The 15397-nt window shown below is 44.3% G+C and overlaps 1 protein-coding gene across 1 annotated transcript; it reads right to left on the bottom strand.

The window, feature by feature from the left end:
- Positions 1-5733: 5733 nt before the first annotated feature.
- UPP1 (uridine phosphorylase 1) lies at positions 5734-13404 on the bottom strand. The gene is made up of 4 exons (XM_048511236.1): positions 13287-13404; positions 12966-13175; positions 10437-10583; positions 5734-6149 (listed from the first exon to the last, which is right to left on the bottom strand). The coding sequence occupies exons 1-4, from the start codon at positions 13393-13395 to the stop codon at positions 6010-6012; spliced, it is 606 nt and encodes a 201-aa protein (XP_048367193.1). The 5' UTR covers positions 13396-13404; the 3' UTR covers positions 5734-6009.
- Between the last annotated feature and the right edge of the window lie 1993 nt (positions 13405-15397).

A 15397-nucleotide genomic window follows, 5' to 3' on the forward strand; every position in this document is an offset into this window, starting at 1 on the left:
GGCACTTTGCGATAAATAAGTGGGGTTTGGGTTGCAATTTGGGCACTCGGGTCTCGAAAAGGTTCGCCATCACTGTATTATAGTAACACATTAGGACTGTAACAGCCTTCCCAACAGAAAATGTTTGGCTTAGCTCTCAGTCGTACCTATTTAAAATGGACTCAGCAGCTAAATCTATTAAAACTTTACATGATTAATACCAGTTTAGCCGATAGAAGCTTCCTGACTTTAGGCTACAATCCCAGGACCAAACTACATATTGCTTTTCATAAGAGTCCCCCGTGCAGCTGTGAGTCCTTGGTGGCAATTTCGGTATATAGGATTGCCATCCCTAGCTGCCACCACAGCAGAAGAATTCACAGGGCGGGGGGAAACAATTTGGCACTGTGTCAACACGCAATGCCCCTTGCACCACAAAACTGGAAGTGACATCATAACACCAAGGGACACTCTGGGATTCAGCCCACACGCTATGGTGGGTCTGTGAGCATCACCCCAAAGCAGTAACTAGGCTTAGCCATTTGCCCAGTAGCGGTGGGGTCTCCATCCCACAGTTCCTGTTGCCCACCGATACTCCAGAGGCCTGAACAAGATAAAAAAAATTAAAAATTGCTGCTGGGCAGCAGTGGGGAACATGATCTCACAAAGCACTAGGAATCTCTGAAAATGCTGTGTAAAGGCATCAATTGCACTCGCTACAATTGGTAAATAAATTCATATTGAGGGGTGAGAGGGGTATATATGTGTGTTAGAGGGGTATATATATATATATATGGTCGTTTCCCCGCTTACCATCGACCACCCTTTGCGGCACGCTACTCTCAGCGCGCGTCATTTCTGGCGCGCTCCCGGGCTTCCCCATGACCCCGCATGGGGTCATCAAAAGGCGCCATTTTGAGTGCCAGGAATGACGCGCGCTGAGGGGATGCGAGAGCGGCAGCGTCGGGGCCGGCTGCGTTGTCGCCGCCCCTGTAGTTGGGAGTGCCGCGGGACCCCGTGCTATTTGGCGAGAGTAGCGCGCAGCAGATGGTGAGTGGGGAAACAACCTATGTTAGAGGGGCTCCTGGGGCAGGGAGACTTGCCAAGTGAGGAAGTGCTGGGGGTGGAGCAGAGCCTTCTGCTCCACCATCCCCCCATTGCTGCCCGGCTCGGCTCTCCTCCCTGCCCCCGGAGCCCAGGGCTGGGAGGAGAGTCCAGCGGGGGGGCGGAAAACTCGGTGTGTGTGTGTGTGTGTGTGTGTGTGTGTGTGCAAGGCAGAACCAGTTGTTTAAGTATTTGAATCCCACCACTGGGGAGGAGTGGTCAGAAAAAGAGAATGATGAAGTGGAGCAGCAGAGAGAGAAAATGATGGGGGGTGGACACAAAGGGGGAGAAACTGGCAAGTATAGAAGAGAAGAAAGAGTAAGAAAAGGAGTGGCTGGAAGGAAGGAAGAGGGAGAAGAGGCGGGAAGAGATGGGAAGAAGCAAAGGTGGGAAAAATGGGGCAGATGCAAGTTTCTTGTGGGTCCCTACTTGTTCACTCTAAATGGGGACAAATGACAAAGCCATATTCCTCATCTGGGAAGAATGTGATCAGGGTCGGCTTTTACAACAGAACAAACTTGTTATTAGGACTAATAAAAGGAAACACTTCTTCATGCAACATGTGATTGGTGTTTGGAATATGCTGCCACAGGAGGTGGCGATGGCCACTAACCTGGATAGCTTTGAAAAGGGCTTGGACAGATTTATGGAGGAGAAGTCGATCTATGGCTACCAATCTTGATCCTCCTTGATCTCAGATTGCAAATGCCTTAGCAGACCAGGTGCTCAGGAGCAGCAGCAGCAGAAGGCCATTGCTTTCACCTCCTGCACGTGAGCTCCCAAAGGCACCTGGTGGGCCACTGTGAGTAGCAGAGTGCTGGACTAGATGGACTCTGGTCTGATCCAGCAGGCTTGTTCTTATGTTCTTAAACTATCAGTGATTTACTTGTTATATTTCAACCACCAGGACTAGTGATAGCTGAATTTTCTACCTCTGGAATGTTGAGATGCCAGATTCTTGTCGGCTGCCACCTAGTGGCCCACTGATAATATTACTGATGACTCCAAAGGATTTCCAGGATTGGGCAAAGAATTGTATTTGCTTTAAATTTCATAAAAAGCAAGCTAAGGTGTTTTGAAAGCTGACTGCTATGAATTTCTCTAGTAGCATCTCTCACAAAGTGGGCCCAGAGTCAATATGAGATGCATATCAATAACTTTCTGTCAGGCACCAGTGAAAGACGACCTAGCAATTTTTGCGAGGGAGGCATTTCACTTCTGTTTTTGTACTGTAGATATACAGAAGCTATACGGTAATAGAAATGCCAAGAGAACAAAGAAGCACGGGTGGTGTGGTGGTTAAGAGCAGGTGGTTTCTGATCTGGAGAACCAGGTTGGATTCCACACGTTTACACATGAGCAGCAGCCTCTTATCTGGTGACTGGATTTGTTTCCTCACTCCTCCCCATGAAGCCTGCTGGGTGACTTTGGGCCTGCCACAGTTCTCTTAGAACTCTCTCAGCCCCACCTACCACACAAGGGATCTTTTATGAGGAGAGGAAGAGAAAGGTTCATACGCTGCTTTGGGACTGCCTACAGTTGAAAAAATCCAAACTCTTCTTCTACTTCTACCAAATCATCCAGCAACGATTCATTAAAAATGGAGGAGCATAAAAACAAAAAACCCAACACATTCAAGAGATTTCTCAGTTTAGCCAAATCAAATCATACTAACTTCCTGTCACACCTACGCAGTCAGCTTTCTGCAGCAGTGGCGTAGGAGGTTAAGAGCTCGTGTATCTAATCTGGAGGAACCGGGTTTGATTCCCAGCTCTGCCGCCTGAGCTGTGGAGGCTTATCTGGGGAATTCAGATTAGCCTGTGCACTCCCACACATGCCAGCTGGGTGACCTTGGGCTAGTCACAGCTTCTCGGAGCTCTCTCAGCCCCATCCACCTCACAGGGTGTTTGTTGAGAGGGGGGAAGGGCAAGGAGATTGTAAACCTCTTAGAGGGCCTTTCCCCACTCCCTTCCATCCCCCCTATGCCGCACGCTGCTCTCAGCGCGCGGCATCCCAGGCGCGCGCCCTGAGAGCGAAACCCCACGATCCCAGCTCTGTGCGGGGTCAGCTCAAAAGGCCGCCGTTCGGAAGAAGCCTGGGATGCCAGCCAGGCTAAGGCGCTGACAGCTGTGCAGCGTCGGCGGCTGTGGCCGCCCCTGCCGTGGGGAGGGAGGAGGAACCCCGCGCTACTCTCCTCAAGTAGCGCGGGGCTTACGGTAAGTGGGGAAAGGCCCTGAGTCTCCTGCAGGAGAGAAAGGGGGGATATAAATCCAAACTCTTCTCTTCTTCTTCCTTCTAGTATTCTGACACTACCATCGTTTCCCAAATGCCTCTTTACAGTGGAACTTCAGTTTTCGCCGGTAATCCGTCCGGCAACGCTTGGCGAAAACTGAAGCTATACCGCTTGCGCTTGTGCTATGCAAACGGCATAGTAAATTTACGCAAAAGGTGTAGCCGAAAATGGAGGCAAAAACCAAGGCAAAACAATGGCCGGGGGCGACCGGCGAAAACCGAAGGCAACGATTACCGAGGTTCCATTGTACAGTTAACCTGGCTTTCCCAAAAATCCTCATAAGGAGTTCTTTTAGTTAAAAGCATCACATTCCAAATGTTGTGCTTCCATAACAAAATTTTAAAAAGCACTTTATTTCCAATACTTTGCAGTTAACATTCTGGCCAAAATTATCATAGTCAATACAAAATGCATATAATTTACTGTGAAATAGCTCAGTAAAAGAAATACTAATATCTAGGCAGCAGTAGTGTAGTGGTTAAGAGCAGGTACACTCTAATCTGGAGGAACCGGGTTTGATTCCCCGCTCTGCCGCTTGAGCTGTGGAGGCTTATCTGGGGAATTCAGATTAGCCTGTACACTCCCACACACGCCAGCTGGGTGACCTTGGGCTAGTCACAGTTATTTTGAGCTCTCTCAGTTTCACCCACCTCACAGGGTGTTTGTTGTGGGGGGGGGGGGAGGGAAAGGTGATTGTAAGCCCCTTTGAGTGTGCTTACAGGGGAGAAAGGGGGAATATAAATCCAACTCTTCTTCTTAGTCGTTCTTAAATAACATCTATACCCGTGGTGGCGAACCTATGGTACGGGTGCCAGCCAGTGGTGGCACTCGGAGCCCTCTCTGTGGGCACGTGCAAGCAGAGTCCCCCCCCCCCCCACACACACACATCTAGGCTGGCCTGGGCCGCTGGGCTTGATTATTAGCATTAAACTTAAGACCTAAGCGGATTCCGCATGGGCCAAAAACAGCGGTGTGAAAATGGTGTAAATGCTTTTACACCATTTTAAACCCTTTTACACCGTTTTTGCACCGTTTTCACACAGCTGTTTTTGACCCATGCGGAATCTGCCCTAGTTTTGGGGAAGCAGTGTAGGTAACCCTGTTAAGCACTGTTAAACCCCACTGATTTTCATGCGAAGAACTAAAGCGCAATCCTTTACGTGGGAGTAAGCTCGGTTGCTGGCAATGGGGCTTGCTTCTGAGTAAATCCTCCTAGGGTCGTGATTCACCAGTTGGAAGAGTTGCACGGTTGCTTCAAAGCAAAGCCACCGACTAGCACCAAGCTTACTCCCAAGTAACGCACGGCTCGGAGCCAACAGTTTTTTCTAAACTAAAACCTCAGTATTCAGGTTAAGTTGCTATGTTGACACTTTGCGATAAATAAGTAGGTTTTGGGTTGCAATTTGGGCACTCGCTCTCAAAAAGGTTCGCCACCACTGATCTATACTGTCTTCAACCTGACGTGGATGGCCCTGCTAACCTGATCTTATCAGATCTCAGAAGATAAGCAGGGTCAGCCAAGTTAAGTCTTGGATGGGTGACCACCAAGGACGTTCTGGGTCTTTATGCAGAGGCAGGCAATGGCAAACCACCTCTGAATGCCAAAATCCACTTCAAAATCTGCAAGAACTTCTTGTGAACTGGACAAGAAGGAAAAGAGTTTGGATTTATATCCTGCTTTTCTCAACCGTAAGGAGTCTCAAAGCAACCTACAGGGCTGCCACAAGCCCGATGTAACTTAACAGCACCCATACAGGAAAAAGACACTCGATGTGACTATGAATTTATCTTTCAGCCCGTTTCAGTGTTCTTAAGAGTGCAGTAACTCTGCTTAGGACTGCAAATCTTATTGCTGCCAAAATCACAAGTGAGTAATAGAATCATCTAAATTCTCCTTCAGAAGTACTATAAAGAGCCAAACTGTGCCATAAGCAAATCCACCAATTTATCCCTCGAAACAAAACGTGCCCTTTCTTCCTCTGACTGCGACGTTGAGGGCCCAATCGGACAGTTGTTATGGTTGGCCATTTGGCCTGTTACATCACAGTGAGGATTTGTTCTGCGACAAAATACTAGCACTTGGGGTGATTTTTGTGACTTTGAAACAAGGAATTCCAGGACTAATTGGAATAAGCGGTTGTTTTATATGCATGGGTAACTGAATAAATTTCCCAGGTGGGCTTCAGTGAGACCTGGTTTACTTGTTGGATCGTGGCCTATAACTGAAACGGTTCTCTAGTTTGCCAGGAATAGCTGCACTTGGCACGTGTATTTTTATATATCACCACAATTTCCCCCCATTAATTAAAAAACAGGAGGCCATTGACATATCGGAGACTAACCAAATTTATTCCAACGTAAAATTGTGTTGGAATACATCACGTTACTCACGAAAGCGTCCGTACCTCCTGTTTCATTTTATTGCTACATACTAATGGCTACTAATTTGGAACATTCCCAAACAACAGCATATCAATTTTATAAGACATACTAAATGCAACATAAGCTCATACACTCATTAAAGATGACTGCAATTGAAGGTTGGAATCACGAGGATTACGAGGATAATTAAAATTCCCTTTTCATTATGAAGCACTGGACTTCTATCAACAGGACAAAGGAAGGGGAAGATGTCACGGCTTCCCAAGATGTTTCTTGATGAAATGTCCCACCAGCTTCTGTGGTCTTGTCTGGTACTCCTTGAGGACTTCATGCGGCGCAGTGACTTGGTCTCCTTCTAGACGGTTCAGAAGCGTGACGCATACCACAGCACCTTGGTATTCACAAAACAAAACCAGAGACCCCGAAATGTTTACTTCAAAATTAACTCTGAGAAGAATGTTAAAAAATGACATTGGGTTGGATCTCACCAGCTCTTCTTCAGGGGGAAATAAAGGAGGAGTTCCCATTGGACCGGCCAGAAAGAGTATGCTCGCCAGGTTTACTGTTATGCCTTCTGCCTTGTTACATGGCAGATTTAATAAGCAAGAAAAGGCTAAAAGATTGTGCCCATGTAATGATGGCTCAGATGAATCTCTGGCCCACCAATTACTACACTGTCTCAGATTCAAGGAAATCAGATCCAAGTATGTGAATCTTACTCCTTTACATTTACCAGATCTCCCCGATTTAATTAGATTACACTATTTGTTGGACAATCCTGATCCTTCTCTCTGTATGATAGTGGCAGACTTTCTCCTGGAAATTACTAAACGGCAGTAGATTTTCTTCGACCTAACATTTATTTCCTGTATTGTATATGCTTTTTAATCCGTTTTTATTATTGTTGTACTGTTGTCTATGCCAATAAAGGCTTGCTATTCAATACCTTGATATACCGAAACCACATAGGATGGTGGATATAGTAGAGAAGAGAATACAGGAAGACTCAAAGTCAAACTATGGTTTGACCCAATGCCACTATTGCCATTTTACAGAAGAATTTGACCATTTAAAAATGCTGCAAGGGCCCACTACTATTTGAATCTGCAGCATAGTGTGATCAGGTGACCTTGTGCCATTGACGGGGTTTTTTTGTTACCTGTAAAGGCACTGGGGGCACGACGACGGCAAGATCATGTGGCCCCCTGCGCCATTCTCAACATTTTCCACCTTCAGCTGAGTGAGGATCTAGGAAAACTTCTCAGTCTCTCTTGACAACTTCCTTCTCCTAGCTGTATTGGTGTGTTTGGATATATATTTTTTGGATTTATATCCCCCCTTTCTCTCCTGCAGGAGACTCAAAGGGGCTTACAATCTCCTTGCCCTTGTCATGACAGTTAGATCATGGTGGTCATATCCTATCCAGCAGAGGTCAGCAAGAAAGGAATGATCTGACAGCTAGAGAACCGGTTCTAACCAGATGCAAGTGACCTTTACAATGATTGGTGGAACCATGTATATAAGCAACTGTATTGTACTGTGTCTGTGTTCCTTAGGGAAACACGTGCATGGCGAAGCACTTTGTTGGACTGCTTATTCTACGTTGTATATAGTTTCTTGTACATAGAGCAACTCAATGGTAAAAGCCTTCTTTTGAATGAAACAGCTGTGTGGAGTTTTTCTTCATGAAGGTGGGGGTTTGCTGTACAAGACCACTTGTTCTACTCTGAGTAGCACCGCTCAATTCTGCTATCATCCCCCCTCACAACAAACACCCTGTGAGGTAGGTGGGGCTGAGAGAGCTCCGAGAAGCTGTGACTAGCCCAAGGTCACCCAGCTGGCATGTGTGGGAGTGTACAGGCTCATCTGAATTCCCCAGATAAGCCTCCACAGCTCAGGCGGCAGAGCTGGGAATCAAACCCGGTTCCTCCAGATGAGATACACGAGCTCTTAACCTCCTATGCGTAGGAGGTTAAGGAGCAGCAGTGGCGTAGGAGCAGCTATTCAGGCTTCCTTGGTGAGGACTAAAAGATCTGGATGATGCTCCATATGACCGAGAACACAGGTGTCAAACTCGCTGCCCTCCAGATGTTATGGACTACAGTTCCCATCATTCCCTGCCAGAATGATGCTGGCAGGGGATGATGGGAACTGTAGTCCATAACATCTAAAGGACCACGAGTTTGAAACCTATGACCTAGAACATGGGTCCCCAACATGGCACCCACAGGCGCTTTTTCTGGGTCCCGCCAAGTGTGTTTTTAGGAAGTGGGTGGGGCTAGGGCTACTGTACTTTTGCTCACATTTTAAAAAATCTGCACAGCCAATCAGAAGTCTTGTGACTACATGATCGCCAGAACTTAATGTCAGTAACGCAGCGCAGATCTGTGTGCTGTGGTAGCAGCTCCCCCGCAGCAACATTTTAAAAAAAAATCTGCACAGCCAATCAGAAGCCTTGTCATTGAATGATTGCCACAAGGTTTGTGATTGGCTGTGGCAATCATTTAGTGGCTGGCTCTGGCTCCTGCGGCAGCCATTTTGTGACACCAGTTTTGTGTCATTATGCTGCCTCAGAATTCCAAATGGGCACACAGGCTCAAAAAGGGGGCTCACTGGCAGATATGCAAAGGCTATTGAGCAAACGGGGACAGGATGAAAATGTCAATGCCTTTTTAGTTGTGTGGAAATCGTGTTTTTTTTAAAAACACCCTTCTTGTTTTTTGTTTCTGCACGTTTCATGCTGTACAGCCTCACTCTTTACGGCGCCAGCAATTATTCCTAAGAAAAATCCTACTGCAGTTAAACGTTCAAAAGTATGTATTGGAAAGCAGCATTACAAATGTCTTGCTGCTAGTAATTAAAAGTAAAAGTAGCCCCCTGGGCAAGCCCCGGTCATTACTTGACCCATCAGGGGACGACACATCTCAATGTTTACTAAGCAGACTATTTATGGGGTGATTTGCGACTGCTATCTCCAGTTGTATACAATTTACCCCCAGAAGAGAAATATATGGAGTTAGAAAGAAAAGTGATATTAAAATGGTATAGAACACCAAAACAACTAGCATATATGATAAAAGGACTTAGTTCTAAATGCTGGCACTGTGGAGACCAAGAGGCATATTATAGCCATATGTGGATAGAATGGGCAGAAGTAAAAAAAAAATTTGGACAATTGTATTGTTATATATCGAGAAACTGGTGAAGATAAATATTGATTTAAATAATTGAAATGCTTGCCCAGGACCTGTATTTGCCTCGAAGGAATGGTAATTTCAACTTCTTTAAACTCAAAAATCCACTCTCTAGGTTTAATACTTGAAGATCTCTGTATGCTGTCACCCAGAGAGATTCTGCAAACCTTAAAAAGCAGACTTCTAGGAACAGGGAATACCATATCTTGTTGGGCCAAACAAATAGAACTCATGCTCACCCCTTTCTGTCGGAATAGTACCCAGAACAAGGGCACATAATAAATATCTTGAACTATTAACTGAACCCCAACAGAGATGGATTATTACAAGGGCCAGATGCAATACTTTTCCATCAGCCATTACAAAGAGTCGCTACCTATCTATCCCTCTCCAGGATCGGGTCTGTCCACACTGTAAAAACCAAGTGGAGACTCTTGCTCATATTATACTTGACTGTCCAAGATATGTGGGCATTAGGAATTTCTCTCCTGGGCGGGTCTTAGACAAATCTGAAAGAGACTCTGACAACTCTGTTGTGGAGCTTTTGTTAAATAACACTTTTGTTAAATAACACTTTTGTTAAATAACACAGTAGCAAAATTTCTTTTACAAGTGACAAAATTTTCTAAGTAACGTCCAATGCTAGATACAGTTTATCTGTCTGTGTTTTGAATGTACTTTTGATTTGTACTTATGATTTGTACTTTTGATTTGTACTTCAGAAATGTCTGTAATGCTCTGGAGCCTATTTTAATATGCCTAATAAAGGTTGTTGTATTGATTTAAATAATGACTTAATGTTCATGGGTGTAATGGAAGACAGAAGGGTGGACAAACAATATAGTTACATGTATAAAATAATGATCAAAGCAGCCCATGCAACAATAGCCTTGGGCTGGAAAGAAAAGAAAAAATGGACATTTCAGAGATGGTTAGAATATATCTGGGAACAAGTGACACTTGATATTTTCGATATACTAACCAAAAATAAGATGTGGCAAGATAAACAGAAGGAAATTTTGAAGATATGGATAATATACGTGGACTGGATGAAAGAAGCTCGAGTGAACGCAGAAATATGGGAGAAGAGGCTACAGAGAATGAACTTACTGCTGTTTGTGTGACAAAAATATGAAGAAGAAGCAATGGGGGGAGGGACAAAAGGGGGGGAAAGTATTGTTTGAAAATGTATGAAGAAGAAAATTACTATAAACTGTAAAATTCAAATGATACAATAAAACTTTTTTTAAAAAAACAATTTACCCCCAGAAAACTGGGTCCTCGTTTAACTGACCTCAGAAGAATGGAAGGCTGAGTCTACCTTGAGCTGGTTACCTGAAACTGACTTCTGTCGGGGTCGAACTCGGGTCATGGGCACAGCTGCAACTTTCCTGCACCACGGGGCTCCTTACTAGTCATTACAAGCCCCAAATTAAATATATTGGACACAGAAGTGTTAAATAAAGTTGTGAATATGCCGTTACCTCTGAGACCGCTAAGATTGCACATGGCTGCAAAAACAGAAGATTCCATTTCAATATTCCTCACACCAGCGGCATGTGCTGATTTCAGATACTGAAGTTTCTCTTCTTCGCTGTACGAGCAGACCGCTCCATCGAGGCGAGCCTGGCCTAGGAGAACGCAGGAAATGCAGATTGTTACGCAGACGCCGGGGTCTCTACACAAGGGGTCGCCTACCTTTTTAACCCACAGGCACCTTCTGAATTTTGACACAGGATGGGGGGCGCCACCAAAAAATGGCTGCCACGGGAGGCGGGGCCAACCACAAAATGGCTACCACAGGAAGCAAAGCCACACATAATGAAGAAGCCCGAATACAAAGGGAGAAGAGGGAATGTAAAACAAACATCGTGATGGCAGCGGTGCTGAAACAATGCCATTTAATCTGCGCAGCCAATTGGAACTTCAATGGCTAGTCCCATGGTGGCGAACCTTTGGTACTCCAGATGTTATGGACTACAATTCCCATCAGCCCCAATTGGCCATGCTGGCAGGGGCTGATGGGAATTGTAGTCCATAACATCTGGAGTGTCAAAGGTTCGCCACCACTGGGCTAGTCAGAAGCCCTGCGGGGTAAGAGTCCTATCTGGCTCCACCCATTTTCTAAAAACGCTTGGTGGGTGCCAGGATAGTCTCAGCAGGAACCATGGTTCCCAGGAGCACTATGTTGGGTATCCCTGTTCTATACTAACCACCCAGAAAGCTGAGTTATCTGTTCAAGCGAACTTTCCATAACAAACTTCCTTCGAAATCAGGGAGGCGGGATCTACACGAACGCCCCTCTCATAGGCTAGATTTGTAATCCTTTTTAATGGTGAAACATTTGACCAGTGGTGGGATCCAAAAATTTTAGTAACAGGTTCCCATGGTGGTGGAATTCAAACTGTGGCGTAGTGCCAATGGGGATGGGCGGGGCATGACGGGGGCATGGCCGGGCATGACGGGGGCGGGGCATTCCTGGGCGGGGCTGTGGCAAGGATGCAGCCGCTGCGCCGGTCCTTGGGCGGGAAATGAATGCACGCAGGAACAGGCTGCCACGCACGCCGGTGTACCTCCTGCTAGACTGCTTCAAGTTCTGCGCGCTACTGCTGAGAGGAGGGGCGTAACTAAGGCAAAAATCACGTGGCAAAATCACCCATTAGTAACCTACTCTCGGGAACCTGTGAGAACCTGCTGGATCCCACCTCTGCATTTGACCCTGTGACTGACCCACCTAAAATGGTGCATTTAAGAGACAGCTTTATTTCACAATCTTTGGCTGATTCTGCATGGGCCAAAAACAGCGGTGTGAAAACAGTGTGAAAATGGTATAAACCTTTTTACACTGTTTTAAACTCTTTTACACCATTTTCACACCGTTTTCACACCACTGTTTTTGGCCCATGCGGAATCAACCTCTGTTTGAATTAGGTCTGAGGCTAGGGGAAGAAGAAGAAGAAAAAGAAGAATTTGAATTTATACCCCACTTTTATCAACCGTAAAGAGTCAAAGCAGCTTACAACTCCTTTCTTCTCTACCCACAATAGACACCTTGTGAGGTTGGCGGAGCTGAGAGAATTATGAGAGAACTGTGATTAGCCCAAGGTCACCCAGCAGATATTTGAGTAGGAATGGGGAAAGAAATCCATTTCACCAGATAAGAGTCTGTCTCTCATGTGGAAGAGTGGGGAATCAAACCTGGTTCTCCAGACTAGAGTCCACTGCTCTTAACCACCACACCAAGCTGACTCCACTCATTCTGGGGTTGGAGGGAAGGGGCAAACCCGCCCTTTCTATATTCAGTGGTCCACATATTCCAATTTAACCAGTTCTCTCTATCATTTCCTGTTAATTTAAGCCTACACAAATAGAAGATCTTTAGCTCAGCATCTGACAATCCAGCTGTTTTGTTTGGTTTTTTTGAAGTTTGCCCTTCATTTTTTTTAAAATGCTTTATTTAGATTCTATAAACATATAATAGATATAACACTACAATATTTTTCATTCGTATATCTTAGCAGAAGAAAAAGAAAAGAAAAGAAAGAAAAAAGATAGTCAGAAAGAAAAAAAAAGGACAAATCAACATCACGGAAGAGAGAAAAGAAAAAGAAAGAAAAAAAATAAGACTAAAAATGACAATGGTCAACTTCCGCCCTTCATTTTCTCAAAAAGTCTAATATAAATATTTAACATCTTTATATCTAAGATTCATCGGCTTCCGTCTGAACATACTTTGTTGTTTTTCAAATAAAATTATTAAACAAAATGAATGTTTTGGACAGTATATTTTTGTTCTAGATATTTAATCCATTGATCCCACTGATTTTTTGTATTATAAGTTTTTTCCAGTACTTCATTCCCCTGTAATTGAGCAATCTTTACTAGCTCTAACATTTTCAAGTGCCAGTCAAATATAGTTGGGTGGTTTGAGGTTTTCCAGATGTTTTGTTGGTAGACAAAGACATTCGCCCGAACAGGGAGATCGACGCATGTTTCCACGGCAGCAGCCTTACCTTCATAGAAATCCAGGGTGCACATTGTGTTCCCAGTGACAGTGTTGAACTGGTCCAGTTCTTTGCCGCACTCCAGCAGCTCTTCGGCCAGTTTCTTGTCTAGGTCCGTACTGCGAAAGACAGACTTCCCGAGGACAACCTGTTCTAACTGAGGTTTGAAGGTGGCATCTACAGACTGCTGGGTGATCACTACGGAGCCGGGCTCCAAACCTACATTTAAAACAAGAGACGGGGAAAGCCTCCTACTTTTCACAAATTTAGCCAGTACGCGTTAACTACTTTCGACGTTAAAGAAGAAGTACAAGGGCTTTGGAGAAATACCTATTCCTCCTGACGTGCCGATGCGGAACACGATCACGTTGGAGCACTTGGAGTAATACAGGAGCTTGATCAGTTCGTGCAACATGATCGCAATCGAGGGAATCCCCATCCCGTGCTGAAACGATCGAAAGAAACCAGGCTCAAAGACTGAAATGAATATGGACATACGACAGAGCTCAGTTTCGCTGGAGGAAATGGCTGCTTTGGAGGGTGAGACTCTATGGCATTGTACTCTGCTGAGGTCTTTCCCATCCTCCACCCAAACCCCACTGCTCAGAGGATCTGCCACCAAGTATCCAGGCATTTCCCCACTGAAAGTTGACAACTTCATTACCAGTAATTGGCTTATGCTTTCCCCTCCATTTCCCCCCAGCCCAGTCATAAGGCTCACAAGGAGCTTGGGTAATAGACAATATAAATAAGATAAAAATAGAGAAATATGTAGAATTGGAGAAGAAACTAATATTAAAATGGTATAGAACACCGAAACAGTTGGCATATATGATAAGTGGACTCAGTCCGAAATGTTGGCATTGTGGGGATAAAAATGCAATGTGGCTAGAATGTCCAGAGGTAAAACATTTGTGGGAAAATGTTATAATATACATAGAAAAATATGTGAATGTAAAAATAAAGATAAACATAGATTTACTATTTATAGGCATATTGGATTATACAATAATAGAACAAAGAAAGAGAAAGCTTCTGTTCAAACCATGATCATGATCAGGAAGCTGCCCACATGCAGTAATAAAGTGCATTAGTTGGAAGGACAAAAAAATCTGGACAATGCAGAAATGGTTGGAATATATATGGGAGCAAATACAATTAGAAATTTTTGACATAATGTCAAGAAACCAAATATGGCAAGAAAAACAAAAAGACATGAAGTGGATCTGGGCGGGATTCAAAGACTGGCTGAACGAAATTGGAATTACAGAAGAAAAATGGACAAGAAGATTGAAAAGAATGGACCTACTGCTGCACATCTAAAGAAGAGAAGAAGAGAGGGGAGGGGGGAAAGGGGGTAAAAGGATATGGAGGATGAAATATAAGATGTACAATATAAATCTGTAACAATCCAAAATATCAATAAAAATTATATTTTAAAAAAAAGGAGCTTGGGAACTGTACGCCTATTTGAAAATTTAGAGAGGCTTCCCGGAGGCCTACAAGCTGTTCATTCTTCAGCTTTAGGCTTAGTGTTGTGACACACTGGGGTGTTGTGTGGTTTCCAGGGTATGGCTGTGTACTAGTAGCATTTTCTCCTGATGTTTCGCCTACATCTGTGGCTGGCATCTTCAGAGGATTGTGACACACTGTTTTATCGGCACGGCTCTCCAATTTTTAAATTCAGCTCTTTTGTATTATTTTTATGTATTATATTGTTTTTAATACACAATCCTCTAATTCGGTAATTCTGTTCTATTCACTGTTGGTGGGGTGTTTTATACTGTTCCTTTTGTATCGTTCCTAGTTGTATAGTTTGCCATGAGTCTCAACAAGAAAGGCTGGCTATAAACTTAAGAACTTGCAATGTAGAGTTACTTTAATCGAACTCCATGGGTTTCAGTCAGTGGTGGGATCCAAAAATTTTAGTAACAGGTTCCCATGGTGGTAGGATTCAAACAGTGGGGTAGCGCCAATGAAGCTGGGAGGGGCATGACGGGGGTGTGGCCGGGCATTCCAGGGGTGGGGCATTAATAATTTCTCTGTTACTGTAAAAAACTCTTGCTGTGAAAAAAAGTTCCTAATTTCCAGCTGGTATCTTTCTGTCCATAATTTAAACTCATTATAGCAAGTCCTATCGTCTACTGCCAACAGAAACAACGACTTCTCCTCTAATTGACTGCCTGTCAAATACTTCATACTTTCAAATACTTAATTTTGTTTCTAGAAATCAAAAGAAGGAGACTTTCCTTAAACAAGGAACTTTACCATATTTCTAAAATATGTTTTTAAAACAGTCCAACAGGGAGAATTATCCTGTTTTCTACCTTCGCTAACCAGCCACATAGGAAACAACAGGACTTTATGATTTTTGGACCTAATGGAATTTCTAACAGAAAATCAGACCCAATTAGTAACCCCCTGTCGGCACACACAAATAA

This window comes from Sphaerodactylus townsendi, linkage group LG11, assembly GCF_021028975.2.
Source record: "Sphaerodactylus townsendi isolate TG3544 linkage group LG11, MPM_Stown_v2.3, whole genome shotgun sequence".
In the NCBI taxonomy this organism is placed as follows: domain Eukaryota; kingdom Metazoa; phylum Chordata; class Lepidosauria; order Squamata; family Sphaerodactylidae; genus Sphaerodactylus; species Sphaerodactylus townsendi.

Excerpts from the sequence above, each read along its gene's own strand:
- UPP1 (XM_048511236.1), bottom strand. The coding sequence starts at position 13,395 with ATGGGGATTCCCTCGATTGCGATCATGTTGCACGAACTGATCAAGCTC. Across the intron at positions 13,176-13,286 it reads CGGCACGTCAGGAGGAATAG|GTTTGGAGCCCGGCTCCGTA; the intron begins GTATTTCTCCAA and ends TTTTAAATGTAG. Across the intron at positions 10,584-12,965 it reads CACCCTGGATTTCTATGAAG|GCCAGGCTCGCCTCGATGGA; the intron begins GTAAGGCTGCTG and ends GCGTTCTCCTAG.